Here is a 15,992-nt window from a genome sequence, read left to right as displayed (position 1 = left end):
ATTAGGGAGGGGGCGTTGCCCCTGTAGCTATGGGCCTGATAGAGAGGAAAATAAAAACTGCAACTGAGTTTAGAGGTCATTACCCGACCACAAGCATCTTGGTATTATGGTATTTAGATACGCATATAGAGCAGAGGTCCATCACAGTGGCTATTAGCCACAAGGTATAGATAGGAACTCTCCGGCTGGGGCAAGGGATGCTCTGTATTCTTGGTGCTTGGGGGTGGGGGGCAACAGTGGGAGGGCTTTTAGTATCCTGGCCCCACTGCTGGACCTCCTGATGGCACCTGGTATTTTTGGCCACTGTGTGCCACAGAGTGTTAGAGTGGATGGGCCATTGGCCTGATCCAACATTGGCTTCTCTTATGTTCTTATGTGCCATAACTGTCCTAAAAGACAGGCAATTGTGTTGGTGTATTTCGAGCATGGATCACAGAACAACAGATCAGACAAACGTCTTTTCAAAAGCACTTTTCCAGAGCTTTGTATTTTACTTTTATTGAGTCATTTATATAAGGTGCTTTTAGAGCGTTCCCATCTTTTCCTCCCCTGGCAGCTTCATGATGTGGGTGGGACAGACAGGCCGAGGAAGAATGGTTTGCCAAGGACACTTAAGTGCTCAGTGGAGACGTGGACTTAGATCGCCCACATATGCCAAAACCCAACACTTATGAGTCATAGCAGGCCCGTCAATTAAAACAAAAAGGGAGCTCCCTTGTATTGAAATTCTACCTAACGTTCCCCTCAATTGAGACACTGTCTGGACCAGTTTGGTGGTGAAAAGTGCTGCGAAGTCACAACTGACTTATGGTAACCCCCGCAGGGTCTACAAGGCAAGAGACGAAAAAAGGTGGCTTGCCATTGCCTGCCTCTGTGTAGCCTACCTGGTGGTCTCCCGTCCAAGTACTAACCAGGTCTAACCTTACTTCGTCTCTGAGATCTGACGAGATCAGGCTAGAATGGACCATCCAAGGTCAGGGCAATTGACCTGTGGCAACACAGCCATCTTAACCTCTACCTTCATGGATGGCTGTCTGAGTCCTTACCTGCTCGTATGACTAGGCACATACATGGTTTGAGCTGAAGCATTAATTTTTAAAGCCCGTAACGGTCTGGGAACAATGTACCTCCAGGACCACCTCTCTCAGTATGTCCTCCAAAGAGCCTTATGCTCGGAAGACCAAAATCTACTGGGGATCCCTTGCCAAGAAGAAGAAGAAGAAGAGGAGGAGGAGGAGGAGGAGGAGGAGGAGGAGATTGGATTTATACCCCGCCCTTCACTACCCAAAGGTGTCTCAGAGCAGCTTACTAACTCCTTTCCCTTCCCCTCTCCACAACAGACACCCTGTAAGGTAGGTGGGGCTGAGGGAGCTCTTGATAGAAACTGCTCTTTTTCAAGGACAGCTCTTATCAGAACTATGGCTTGCCCAAGGTCATCCAGCCAGGTGCAAGTGGAGGAGTGGGGAATCAAACCCGGTCCTTCCAGATTAGAGTCCGCGCACTTAACCACTACACCAAACTGTCCGGCTGTCCTCAACTAGAGCCAGGGTTTTCTTGGCCCTGGTGCTGGCATGATGGAATTCTCTACCTGGTGACATCTGTGCCCTGCAGGACTTAACTCAGTTCCGCAGGGTGTGTAAGATGGAGATGTTCGACCAGGCCTATGACTGAGGACAGCAACGTCCTTGACCATGTCCGCCCTATGATACCCCCTATGAGAGAAATATAGTAAACACCATCAGTTATCTTATTGATGTCTATTGTTTTATCTGTAATTAATAATTATTTGTCTTATATTTAAATTCTGTATGTTTTAATAATGTTGTATACTGCCCTGAGCCCTTCAGGAGAGGGCAGTTTATAAATCATCGTCGTCGTCAACATCACCACCACCATTATCATTGTCGTTGTCGTCACCACCACCACCACCACCATTATCATTGTCGTCGTCACCACCACCATTATTATCATTGTCGTTGTCGTCACCACCACCACCACCACCACTATCATTGTTGTTGTCGTCACACCACCACCATCATTATTATCATTGCTGTCGTCGTCACCACCACCACCACCACCACCATTATCATTGTCGTCATCACCACCACCACCACCACTATCATTGTCGTCACCACCACCACCACCATTATCATTGTCGTCGTCACCACCACCACCAGTATCATTGCCGTCACCGTCACCACCACCATTATCATCGTCACCACCACCACCACCATTATCATTGTCGTCGTCACCACCACCACCATTATTATCATTGCCGTCGTCGTCACCACCACCACCACCACCACCACCATTATTGTCGTCGTCGTCACCACCATCACCACCACCACCACCACCATCTTGGTATGGGGATATAATCAGCCTGAACGACATAGTCGCTTACTCACCCAGCAGGTAACATTGCTGGCTAAGCGCCGTAACAATAAAATTCATTCATTCACCAAGCAGGTAACTATGTGGAGAGATGCCCATGATGTTTGGGACTGAATGAACACATATGCCAACACATGAAGCTTCCTTAGGTGAGTCAACCCATCGGTCAATCAAAATCAGTACTGTCTACTCTGACAGTGGCTTTCCAGGCTCTCACGCAGAGGAGCTTCATGTTGCCTACTACCTTTTTTAGCTGGAGAAACCAGAGATCGAACCCAGGACCTTCTGCAAGGAAAGCCCATGCTCTACCACCGAGCCACAGCCCCTCCCACAGCTTTATGGGCCTTGGTCACCATAACCATTTATTACAGGTTTGTTCTCACAGCACTGAACTTGTTTTACTTGACTTACACCCACTATCGCTCACATAGAATGACGGTAAAGTTGTGGTACTGATCGGTGTTTGGAAGTTATGGAAAATACTAAAGATTATTGTTTTCAGGTACACCCAGGTACTGGTTTACATATTATGCCTGTTTCAAACTGCTCAATATTGATGTTATCTGTTGCGTACTGGACTATGAACTATATGCCAAGCTTCAGTCCTTGCTTCATAGAAGCTCAGTATCCTGATCTGCCACTTCTCATTGGCTGCTCCTGACAGCAGGCCAATCGCAGCACAGCAGAGGACTTGGAGGGAAAGTATTCTATTGGTCTTTATCCTGTAAATATGAGTGGTTCTTACTGTTCTACTGGGTGTGGTTTCCCCAGCCCGGGATGTTTAAAAGGAGCTCTGGCTCCTATGGTTTTTCGTGTTGGATCGTTCTTGTTAAATAAAGTTGAAATCACTTAGTTGAGAGCTGCCGGAGTCTGATTCACTTCATTATCTTCTTGGGGATTTGTTCCCAGTTAACAGCTGACCCTAAACCATTGGCAATTGTGCCACTACCGCACAGAAATATTTGTGGCGGTGAGGTAGGAATTGTCTTTGTAGTGAGCCACTACACACAGCTCATTCACCGCCAGGTATTGTTACTTGGAGAAAGTCAAATCTGCTTCCCTTTGGCAGCCATTAAGCGGCTCTTGGCCGCTGCTGCTTCATGGCAAACGGTCCTTCTGAGGACTCCCTCATTTAGGTTGTATCTGTCCATTTTTCTACAGCTGTCTTGTAACTTTCTTTTATCTTGCCCTTTAAAAAGTCAGAGCGGGACTAATCTAGCTAGGATGTTCTTGATAGAAAAGACCAAACTAGCCTATTGGGTGTTTCCAGGAGACCATAAGAGGATCCCTGTTGCATCTGAGGAGCGATCCATCCAGTCTAGCCTCCTCTTTCACACAGGGTCTTCCCCTGATGTTGCCTCCTAGCACAAAACCTACGAAATCAGGACATACGAACACAAGAACATCGAAAGAGCCCTGCTGGAATCAGACCAGTGGTCCATCTAGTCCAGCATCGTGTCTCACACAGGGGCCAAGCAGTTCCTCTGGAGGGCCGACAACAGGGCACAGAGCCTGAGGCCTTCCTAAGAACATAAGAAGAGCCCTGTTGGATCTGACCAGTGGTCCATCTAGTCCAGCATCCTGTCTTACACAGTGGCCAACCAGTTCCTCTGGGGGGCCAATAACAGGGCAGAGAGGCCAAGGCCTTCCTAAGAACATGAGAAGAGCCCTGCTGGATCAGACCAGTGGCCCATCTAGTCCAGCATCCTGTCTCACACAGGGGCCAACCAGTTCCTCTGGGAGGCCAATAACAGGGCAGAGAGGCCGAGGCCTTCATTAACCAGCTGGATCAGACCAGTGTTCCATCTAGCCCAACATCCTGTCTCACACAGTGGCCAACCAGTTCCTCTGGGGGGCCAATAACAGGACATGGAGACTGAAGCCTTCTTAAGAACATAAGGAGACCCCTGCTGGATCAGACCAGTGGTCCATCTAGTCTGGCATCCTGTCTCACATAATGCCCAGCCAGTTCCTCTGGAGGGCCAACAACAGGGCAGAGAGGCCAAGGCCTTCATTAGAACACAGGAAGAACCCTGCTAGATCAGACCTAGGGTTGCCACTCCCCCGATGGGGGTGGGGATTCCTCTGGTTTCGGGGGCCCCAATCAACCACTGGCCAGCTAGCTGGTGAGTGGAGCCCCATCACTGAAAAACTCCAGCCTGCCCGACGTCCCTGGTGAAGTGACACCATCACACTGGGCACACTGGGCAGAACGGGGCTCCCCTCCCACCGGCCAGCAGCCAGGTAAGATCTGACAACCCTAACCAGACCAGTGAGGGTCCATCTAGTACAGGATTCTGTCTCACACAGGAGCCAACAATGGTCAATAACAACAGAGGCCAACAAAGCACAGAAGCCAACAGCAGTGGCCAACAACAAGGCACAGAGGCCGAGGCCTTCCCCTGATGTTGCCTCCTGGCTCTGGGATTCGGACTCAACTAGCTTTCGAGCAAGGGAACCTTTACCTTTTTAAGTGACTGATGCATCTTAGTATTTTGCTGTTTTTCCATGATGTCTCGTGCTTTCAGTGCCAATAAAGGTTTTGTGTGTGTGAATATATAAATAAATAGAAAAAATAGAAATATTTATTTATCAGATTTATAACCCGCCCTCCCAGCTGAGGCCGGCTCAGGGCGGCTAGGCCCCAGCTGGGGGTTGGCAACCATAGATGTAGACTGTCCTACCAAAGACAGGGTTATAATTACATTTGCAGATGGGGCTTCAAATAATCTAGTGTAAATTCTGTGATTACTTTTTAATAGTACAGATAGCTATCTTTTCCCCGTGCCTGGGTGAAAAGCACCTACCTGTTTGCTAACTCAGAGCTGGGAAATATCTGGAGATTTGGGTGGGTGGAGCCTGGGGAGGGCGGGGTTGGGGAGGGGAGGGGCCTCAATCGGGTATAATGCCAGAGAATCCACCCTCCAAAACAGGCATTTTCTCCAGGGGAACTGATCTTTGTCCCCTGGAAGTCAGTTGCAATCCCAGGAGATCTCCAGCCACCGCCTGGAGGTTGTAGGCAAAACAAAAACAGCTCATAGACTGTTACACCGTATATATATATTTACTCTGGAGTAAACATTACTCTCCCAATAGAATAGTTTATACAAGGCTTACGTTTGTGGACAATAATACATTCCTATTAAGGCAACACGTTAAAGCAACACAATAATATACAGTCCCGCGACGACGGACCTCGGTTGGCGCTCGTTTCCCTCAGTTTCATCAGGTCACCATCTGTCAGGTGCTGCACATTAAGTCACATCTTTTTATAAAGATATATTTTAAAATGATTTTCTGAGTTTGAAAAGAGAGACCCGGGTATGTTATAAACTTACCCCCAAAACCCATCCAACAATTTATCCCACTGATTCTGGTATATTCCAACTGGCTTCGGGACAGGTTCCCGCTGTTATGGACTGTCTCCTCAGGTACAGGAGCTGCCAATTTATTGGGAGAGTAATTCCCCTCAGATGATAGAGCGTCCCCTTGCAACGTGCCCGACGTGATTGCGTCACCTCCGGGTGATGTGTTCATGCCGGGCACGTCACATGCTTTGGGGGTGGGGTCCCCGCTGGCGGCCCAATCCCCACCAGCGGCGAATGGGCCTCTCGTGCGGGGGTTTCTCCGCCCCCCAGGGGGACTTGGCAACCCTACTCTGGTACCTGGCATTACATTTTACGGCACACATGGCCTGGCCCAACAAAGTCCCATTTATGTCAGATCCGGCCCTCATAACAAATGAGATCGACACCCCTGCTCTAGGACAAACTTAATTATATGTGAAACAACATGTATTCTTAATAAGGCTAATGCATTTTCGGTTTTTGTGGAACCTCAGTTGTTACATGGAAGTGTTGTATGCTAATAATATGGTTGTTGTTTGACTGCATGCACTGTTGTTCTTAAATATATTAAGACAATAAAAATTCTATTAAAAGTACACAGCTGGGAACCTCAGTTGTTACATGGAAGTGTTGTATGCTAATAATATGGTTGTTGTTTGACTGCATGCACTGTTGTTCTTAAATATATTAAGACAATAAAAATTCTATTAAAAGTACACAGCTGGAAGGTAGAACACATTTAAGAAAGCAAAATTTTTTTTTCTCATCACTGAGTATTTATTATATATAACAAATACATGAAAAAGAAAAAACTATATTGTGTGATATAAATAGTTTATTTACATTACAGAAAAAACATCAAGACAATGTTTACTATTTCAAATATATCCATACATAATCAAATATAGCTGTAGTACATGTTTTTTTTTTCTCTCATTGGTGTCGATTACCACAAATGCAAGGCAACATGTGTAGTTCTTTTGTCTATAATACTGCGTTTTTCTTTTTCTTTTCTTTGTCAGTCCAAGCTCTCTGCAGTCTACTTTTGCCATTGTGGAAACATGCGCTCTTTTTAAATTAATCGGGTTGATGCTCTGGTTGTGTTGTCTGAACTGTAGTGACCTGTGTTTTGCTTCTGCCGGTGGATTCTGTTACTCCTGGGACATTTCCTGAAAGCGACAGGGAGGGGGGGGAACAGCATGAGATTTGCTTTGCTAAATGACAGTTGACGGATTGTGGGCCAGGGAAGGGCGGCTGACATCTCCGCCTGCCTGGGCCACGTGTCGGCGCACTGACGTCGGAACGTCCTGGAGACGTCGGAACGTCTTGGAGAGAATCAACCCCCAGTGCGCTCTTCTGGAATCTGATTTACATTTGGAAGACTGAAGGAGCCAAATTATTTCTCCCCCCGAGAACGCCACTTGCATACAGCAAGGGTTATTTCCATGCCCTGGTTTAAATATCCACCGCAAAAAATAATAACAACAACCAACTTCCGGTATAGGCTAATGGGGACTGAACTTGCTGAGGCTGAGAGGGGAAAAGATCTTGGGGTCATAGTGGAGAGCTCAACGAAAGTGTCAACCCCATGTGCTGCAGCAGTGAAAAAGGCAAACTCTAGGTTACGGATTGTTAGGAAAGAGAATGAGAATAAAACGGCCGATATCGTCGTGGCCTTGTACAGATCTAAGGTGCGGGCAGAGAGGCCAAGGCCTTCATTAGAACACAGGAAGAACCCTGCTAGATCAGACCTAGGGTTGCCACTCCCCCGATGGGGGTGGGGATTCCTCTGGTTTCGGGGGCCCCAATCAACCACTGGCCAGCTAGCTGGTGGGTGGAGCCCCATCCCCGAAAAACTCCAGCCTGCCCAACATCCCTGGTGAAGTGACACTATCACACTGGGCACATTGGGCAGAACGGGGCTCTCCCCCCACCGGCCAGCAGCCAGGTAAGGCCTGACAATCCTAATCAGACCAGGGAGGGTCCATCTAGTCCAGCATTCTGTCTCACACAGGGGCCAACAATGGCCAACAACAAGGCCAAGAACAACAGAAGCCAACAGCAGTGGCCAACAACAAGGCACAGAGGCCGAGGCCTTCCCCTGATCCTCCTTTGGAATATTGTGTACAATTCTGGTCACTGTATGTCAAAAAGGACATTGCAGAGCTGGTAAAAGGAGGAGGGCGACCAAGATGATTAGGAGGTTGGAGCAGCTTCCCTAGAAGGAAAGCCTGGGACTTTTCAGTTTAGAAAAGAGACAACTAATGGGGGACTTGATAGAGGTTTATAAAATTATGCCTGGGGTGGAAAGAGTTGACAAAGCGAACTTTCTTTCCCTCTCACAAAACAGAAGAAGAAGAGATTGGATTTATACCCCGCCCTTCACTCGGAGTCTCAGAGCGGCTTACAAACTCCTTTCCCTTCCCCTCCCCACAACAGACACCCTGTGAGGTAGGTGGGGCTGAGCTATAGCTTGCCCAAGGTCATCCAGCAGCTGCAAGTGGAGGAGTGAGGAACCAAACCCGGTTCTCCCAGATTAGAGTCCGCGCACTTAACCACCACACCAGACTGAGAACCTTGTATGCCACCCTGAACATAGTGGAGGAGGTGTGTATGTGTGTGTGTAGTGGTTAAAGTGCCCAACTAGGATCTGGGAAATCCAGGTTTGAATCATCACTTGAACCATGGAAGCTTGCTGGGTGACCTCGGGCCAGCCACACCTAACTTCAGCCTAACCTACCTCTCAGGGTTGTTGTGAGGAGAGGAGAAGAGGAGACTGGTGTAAGTTATGGAGTCACCTCCCTAGTTTTCCAATCACAGCAGATGCTAATTAACTGGATGGCCTTGACTGGCTCCACTGGGGTGAAAGCCACATAATACATAAAGTAAATTAGTTAGTATCCGTCAGACATCTTGAAGGGGTGTTTTGACCTGGATAGCCCAGGCAAGTCCGATCTCGTCAGATCACGGAAGCTAAGCAGGGCCGGCCCTGGCAAGTAATCGGAAGGGACACCTCCAAGTAATACCAGGGCCGGGATGCAGAGGCAGGCAATAGCAAACCACCTCTCTGAAATACAGGGGTTGCCAGAAGACATCATGACTTCCAGGTGCGCAAACACATGCACGCACACAGTACTCACAAAAATAACCCATTTGAAGTGGTGCCCACTTCTAATTCATTAAAAAAATTCCATCTTCCACAAGCTGTCTATGCTTGTAGCTGCCACCACCTTCTGTGGCAGTGAATTCCATGTGTTCATCACTCTTTGGGTGAAGAAGGACTTCCTTTTTATCTGTTCTAAGCCTACTGCTCGTCGATTTCATTGAGTGCCCCATGAGTTCTTGTAAATCTCTCAGACAGCGGCCAACTCTGGAAATAACAGTTATATAAGGGAAAGATAAGAGCACTTTTTTGTACTCTTTTGGTCACTTGGTCCTGTTCTATTTCAGGGTTGGCAAAAAAAGAAGAAGCTCACACCAGTTCCGAAACAGCCTAGGACTTTTCAGTTGCTTCCCTGCGATTCTGAAACAGTCCACATCTATTAATTATAATTAGCCATCATAAAATATTATTGGTAATGGCACATTTGCAAGTTGGCGGCATTAAAGCCCATATGCTCTGCGGGTTTCCCAGGAAATCTGCATCTCCCTGCTGGAATGTCTTCCAAGGAAGTTGGCTCCGGGGAAGTTCAGTTCAAATATGCTCAAGGGGGATCTTTGCCATAGAGAGAGAAATAACACCCCCGCCAGGGTCTCCTAATTCTATTCTTCAACAGGTAGAGGTTTCGAAATAACTTTATATGCTGCAGACAAAGCATCAGGTGCCCTCAATCAATTTCCAGTAGGCCCTTCAGTTACTATACGAAGGCTGGGGGGGGAAATATGACCCTTTCTTGTTATGTGTGATAGTGGCAGCCAATGCTCTCTCTAAGCTGTGGGGTAGCTGTGGAGCAAAGATTCTACTTTGTCAGCTATTGGCATTGAAGTTGTGAGCGAGCGATTTGGCTACTGCATAAATTAGTTAGTTCTGGAGCCTTCGTTTCCTGAGTGAAGGCAAAAATCTGTGAGCCGGAGGCTAAAAAACTGTGAACTAGCTCACACTAACTCAGCTTAGAGGGAACACTGGTTGTGAGCAAGTGCTTTGGCTACTGCATAAATTAGTTAGTTCTGGAGCCTTCGTTTCCTGAGTGAAGGCAAAAATCTGTGAGCCGGAGGCTAAAAAACTGTGAACTAGCTCACACTAACTCAGCTTAGAGGGAACACTGGTTGTGAGCAAGTGCTTTGGCTACTGCATAAATTAGTTAGTTCTGGAGCCTTCGTTCCTGAGTGAAGGCAAAAATCTGTGAGCCGGAGGCTAAAAAACTGTGAACTAGCTCACACTAACTCAGCTTAGAGGGAACACTGTTGGCAACTCCATTATATGTGATTCTGCCCCACCCATTTCACACTAGATCCTTACATGAACATGAGAACATAAGAGAAGCCGATGTTGGATCAGGCCAATGGCATGTGCAGGAGATTACTGAGCCAGTAAAAATAACAGAAGGCTTTCACACGAACCATGGGTTGGACGGATCCAAAAGTCCTTTTGTACTGGTGTAGTGTCGGGAGGAGAGGGCCATATTTGCAGATCCTTCATTCCCACTTCAGACATAATTCCATCCCTCACTCTAATCAACGGGGTCTGCTGACCGAAGGGTTGCCCAGGTCATGTCTCTCTAGGAACTGCCAGCAAATCTATGGTAAAACCATAGAGTTTGCAGAGATTCCTAGAGAGGACTGATGTCACTTCTGGGTTCCCCTGGGCTTTACCATAGAGTTTCTGGCAATTATTAGAAAGGCATGGCGTCCATTCCAGGGAAAACCTGGAAGTGACATCACACCATTGGCCCATCCTGCATCTAGCATTTGCTCCGCTGTCTTACCAAACCCACGTTGGAACAGAAGTTCCCCTCTGCGTTGGGTGCCACTTTCACTTCGTTTGATTTCTCGGTTTTATGGTAGCCGTCTGCATAGATTTATGGCCATTTTATGGCCGTTCATGGGTGACTTTGCAGTCAGTATGGTGTTGGCCCGGGGTATTGGTGTAGTGGTTAAGAGCGTGGACTCTAATCTGGGAGAACCGGGTTTGAGTCCCCACTCCTCCTCCACTTGCACCTTGGGCAAGCCACAGTTCTGATAAGAGCTGTCGTCTCAAGGACAGTTCTGGAAAGAGCTCTCTCAGCCCCACCTACCTCACAGGGTGTCTGTTGTGGGGAGGGGAAGGGAAAGGAGTTTGTAAGACGCTCTGAGACTCTGAGTGAAGGGCAGGCTACAAATCCATAAGAACATAAGAACAAGAGATGCCAATGTTGGATCAGGCCAAAGGCCCATTCAGTCTAACACTCTGTATCACACAGTGGCCAGAAATACCAGTGCCATCGGGAGGTCCACCAGTGGGGCCAGGACATTAGAAGCTCTCCCACTGTTGACCCCCCCAAGCACCAATCTCCTCCTCCTCCTCCTCCTCCTCTTCTTCTTCTTGATTGTGGTTTTGAGCCACATCTTTTTTCTGTTCCTGTGTGGGTTTGATAAAACAACAGAGCGAATGCTAGAGGCAGAATGGGCCACTGAGAATGGCTTATTTTTTCCCCTTTCTCTTGCCAGCCGCTGGAGTACTAGCAGGTAGGGCCTGCTGGGAGTGGGAGATCTGTCTCCCCCAGGGGGACACGGAAACCCTCGCCAACCACCAGAAGCAGAACGGGGGAGAGTTCAACAAGCCGTAGTGGAAGGGGGGAGGCAGGAGACTCCTGTCCATGCCACTCGTGGGGCACTGAATCCAACCGAACAACTTTCTGGATACACAATACACATTACTAGCCTATGTGGATCGAAAGGATGCTTTGATGACTAAGCTACAGTTGCCAGCCCCCCAGGTCTGGGTGGGGTAGCCCCTGCTCTTGGGGCCTCCAATCTGCTGCCGGCCAGTTGGCTGATGGGAGAAGCTCTGCCCCCAAGCCCTGCCCCCAAGCTGCAGCCACTCATGGCCACCTCTCTCCCTCCCCTCCTGCAGAGATCTAAAGGGCTTCAGCTGATCGACTGGGAGCGCGTGGCCCACCAATCAGCCGGAGGCCCCTTTGGATCTTCGCAGGAGGGGACGGAGAGGGGTGGCCGCAGCTTGGGGGCAGGGTTTGGGGGTGTCCCTGCCCACCCATGGAATGCCCCCCCAATCCCTCTACCGGAGCGACGAAGGGACCTGGCCACCCTAGACTAGACCGTTTTGCCTGATGTGATGATTTCACTTCTGGGTTGCGCCAGAAGGGACATCATGCCACCAATGCTGATCACTCCATTACATAAGAACATAAGAGAGAAGCCAATGCTGGGTCAGGCCAGTGGCCCATCCAGTCCAACATTCTGTGTCACACAGTGGCCAAGAATGCCAGGGGCCATCAGGAGGTCCACCAGTGGGGCCAGGACACTAGAAGCCAGGGGTCATTTCCTGCGGGAGCACACAGGAGCGGAGCTCCGGCAGTAAAGAGTCCACCTCCAGGTGACATCATTGCGCTGGGCATGTTGGGATGAACAGGGTATTTTGGGAGTGGGGATCCCCCTGCCAGCCAGATTGGGGCTGGCGGATTGGGGGTCTCGAAAGCGGGCAACCCCCCCGCCCTCGTTGGGGGACGGGCAACCCTAGTTGTCTATGAATTACATTCCCCACACAGGGCCAGTCAGTTTCCTATTAGATCCAGTGATATATCAGTTACAAGGTGTAACTCTTATAACAATCTATAAAAATACATTTTTTAAAACAAGAAAGAGGTTAGGGAGGAGGTGACACATCTGAAACGAAAGATAGCCCCTTTCCAAATGGGTCTGTCACAGACCTGGCACACGGGCTGTTAAATAGGCCGGGCCCATGTAAAACCCACCCCGTTCTCCGCGGGCATAAACTGTTCACTTGCTTTATGGCCTGCAGCTGACAAACCCGGAATCGCTTGGAAGATTGCTCGAACAACATGATGTAGTGCCATTTTTCTGCGGAGCAGTTACTTTCCTGTCTCCGTCCTTTTATGGACCCGGTATTTTTCGGCCTGTTTGAATTATCTTCACGCTCCCCCGAAACCCACTTTAATATAATACACTGCCTTTTCGCAGGGGAGGATCGACTCTGGAGGGGAGAGTTGATGAAATCAACTAAGTCGGCGGGCCTCTCCAAACTTCAGCAGCCATTTTTCTATCATGCCTTTAGGCTAGGAGAAGGATTTATGAATTATGTGGGGCCTTTTTCTCCCCCCCAGAAGGGATGTCGGGCGCGTCCTCCAAGCTGAGCACAACACGGATGCTGAGATATATCGGCGCTTTCTACCTCCTGCAGGAAAGCAATACCTGTTCTTCTTTATTTGCTTTCTCTCTCTCTTTGGAAAGGGATTTATTTTAAAAGAGTCTGATTTAGTGGACGAGCGCCAGCAAGGCTGAAATGGGTTTCACCTTGCGATGTCTCAGCAAGATCCCGGAGGAGATGCAAAGTCCACTGCCCACCGAGTGAGGAGTTATGTGGTGGTGGGAAGCCGACTTGCAGTGACCTTGTCAGGTTTCCAAGGCAAGAACAAACATTGCTTGCCTCTGAGTAGCGACCCTGGACTTCTTTATTTATTTATTTATTTATTACCCCGCCAACCCTGCGAGCAGGCTCAGAGCGGCTAACAAAGCGGTACAATACACCTAATTGGCATACCCATAAAAGTCTTAAAACTATATAAAACCACATAAAACATACTCATTCAAAGCCTAAATTAACAATTAACAGTAAAGTGCATACAATACTGAAGGTTAGATGGCGTGCTTCCAGATCTCAATCCGCGTTATTCATCTAATCATCATCCCTCGCGCCGATGGGCCTAGCGATATATCTGGGCCAGGCCTAGGGTCCAAGCATTCACTAGGATCATTGGTGGTAACAGTAGTGGCGGCTCCTATTGAAAGGCCTGGCGGAAGAGCTCCGTCTTACAGGCCCTGCGGAACTGTAAAAGGTCCCGCAGGGCCCTGATCTCCTCCGGGAGCTCGTTTCACCAGTAAGGAGCCGCCACAGAAAAGGCTCTGGTCCTGGTACTGGTGAGCCTTGCATCCTTGGGGCCCGGAATAGTCGATTGATGTTGGGCCCCAGACCATAGTGCTCTCTGGGGTATATCTTTGGTGGTCTCCCATCCAAGCACTAACCAGGGCCGACCCTGCTCAGCTTCCAAGGCCTGATGAGATCAGGTTAGCCTGGGCCTTCCAGGACAGGGCAAGAGAAGAAAGAGGTGGTTGTCAGACTCGGGCTCGCCTCCTGCTGTGTTCTCACCTGTGTCTTCAACGCCTGTAGTATGTAACCCACCTGAATGATGTAATCTGCAAACCCCGTTCCCCTCCCCCTCGCTTTTGGCTAAGCTAAAGCAGATGTATCCAGCCGTCCGCTTATCGCTCACCCTCACTGACATTCCTGGTGGGAGGGAGAGAGACTGTGGGAGGAAGAGCGACTGTGTGAATGTCTGTAGTGTAGGGAGGCAATGCTGGTAACCTTCAAAGAGTGATTAACACATGGAGTTCACTGCCACAGGACGTGGTGGCAGCTACGAGCATGGACGGCTTCAAAAGGGAATTAGAGAAGCATATGGAGCAGAGGTCCATCAGTGGCTATTAGCCACAAGGTATAGATAGGGGCTCTGGGACAAGTGATGCTCTGTCTTCTTGGTGCTTGGGGGGGGGTCAACAGTGGGAGGGCTTCTAATGTCCTGGCCCCACTGGTGGACCTCCTGATGGCCCCTGGTGTTTCTGGCCACTGTGTGACACAGAGTATTGGACTGGATGGGCCTTTGGCCTGATCCAACATTGGCGTCTCTTATGTTCTTATGTTCTTCTCAAGCAGCACCTCAGGAACATTCGCATGAGAGTGTCCTTGAAGAGGATAAGACTTTTGAATGGCTAGTTGAACCACTGTATCCATCTGGGTTCTTAGGATTGCTTATACTTATGGGCGTGCGAAGAATAGATTCTTTTGAACTATGGTGCTGGAGAAGACTCTTGAGAGTCCCTTGGACTGCAAGAAGATCAAATCAGTCAATCCTAAAAGAAGTCAACCCTGACTGTTCCCTGGAAGGCCAGAGACTGAAGCTGAAGCTCAAATACTTTGGCCACCTAATGAGAAGGGAGCACTCACTGGAGAAGAAGACCCTGATGCTGGGAAAGATTGAAGGTCAAAGAAGACGGGGACGGCAAAGGATGAGATGGTTAGACAGTGTCATAGATGCAACGAACATGAAATTGAGCCAACCTCAGAGGACAGCAGAAGACAGGAGGGCCAGGTGGGAGCTGGTCCATGGGGTCGCGAAGAGTCGGACTCGACTGTGCGACTGAACAACATCAATGGGTGTGTGACATGTGCATGGAGTGTGGGTTTCAGTTATACACTGGGTCCCCGCTTTCGCTTTTCAGTCCTGACAAAGAAGTCATCTCAAATCTCTTTAATAAACTTTCTCTAACGAAAGCCTTTGGGGAGAGTGAGCTGACTGGGAACCTGACAGAGGTTTCCCATTGCCTGCCTCTGCGTCACGACCCTGGTATTCCTCGGTGGTCTCCCATCTAAATATTAACCAGGGCCGACCCTGCTTAGCTTCTGAGATCTGACGAAGTTGGTGTGTGCTTGGCTTCAGGTAGGGATGCCAGACCCTTCAGTATGGGTGGGGCCCTGGTTTGGGGCACTGCTCTCTGCCCCCCCAATTACCCCCGCCCCAAACAGGCAAGAAGACAGAAGTAAACGTGACGTGCCTACATGACCCGGAAGTGACGTCGGCGCATCGGTGACATGGGGGAGGGTGTGATGCTCTGGTTTCTATCATAGTGTTCTGATCTTAAAATCAGTGTGTCCTCAATGACGGTGCAACCGGCGTTCCCTCTAAGGCTGGGTTAGTGTGAGCTTTTTAGCCTCCAGCTCACAGCTGTTTAGCCTCCGGCTCACCCATTTTTGTCTCAGCTCAGGAAGGAGGGCTCCGGAGCAAACTAATTTATGCAGCAGCCAAATCGCTTGCTCGCAACTTTAATGCCAGGAGCTCACAACGTAGAACTTTTTTTTCTTGCAAGACTCTATGGCTTAGAGGAGCGTTGGGTGCAATGTGATGGCATCACTTCTGGTACACCCAAGACGTGCCATGGCCACATCACCGGCAACATAGCCCGGGCCTCTCTTCTGTTCCTGGTGAGTCCCCCCACCGGCTAATTGATTGGTGGGTGGGTCGG

General features: G+C 49.1%; 1 protein-coding gene across 1 annotated transcript in view; it reads right to left on the bottom strand.

Moving 5' to 3' along the window:
* Positions 1-6,555: 6,555 nt before the first annotated feature.
* Positions 6,556-15,992, bottom strand: part of TMEFF2 (transmembrane protein with EGF-like and two follistatin-like domains 2) — a 79,713-nt gene continuing 70,276 nt past the window's right edge. Inside the window, exon 7 of the mRNA XM_015417370.1 lies at positions 6,556-6,907. Coding sequence (XP_015272856.1) covers positions 6,811-6,907 — 97 coding nt within the window. The 3' untranslated portion in view covers positions 6,556-6,810. The remainder of the gene's footprint in view (positions 6,908-15,992) is intronic.

Source organism: Gekko japonicus, unplaced genomic scaffold (assembly GCF_001447785.1).
Source record: "Gekko japonicus isolate JY-2015 unplaced genomic scaffold, Gekko_japonicus_V1.1 scaffold3911, whole genome shotgun sequence".
NCBI lineage: Eukaryota > Metazoa > Chordata > Lepidosauria > Squamata > Gekkonidae > Gekko > Gekko japonicus.
Note: the sequence above shows the minus strand (reverse complement) of the source record. Positions and strands in the feature narration are given on the sequence as shown.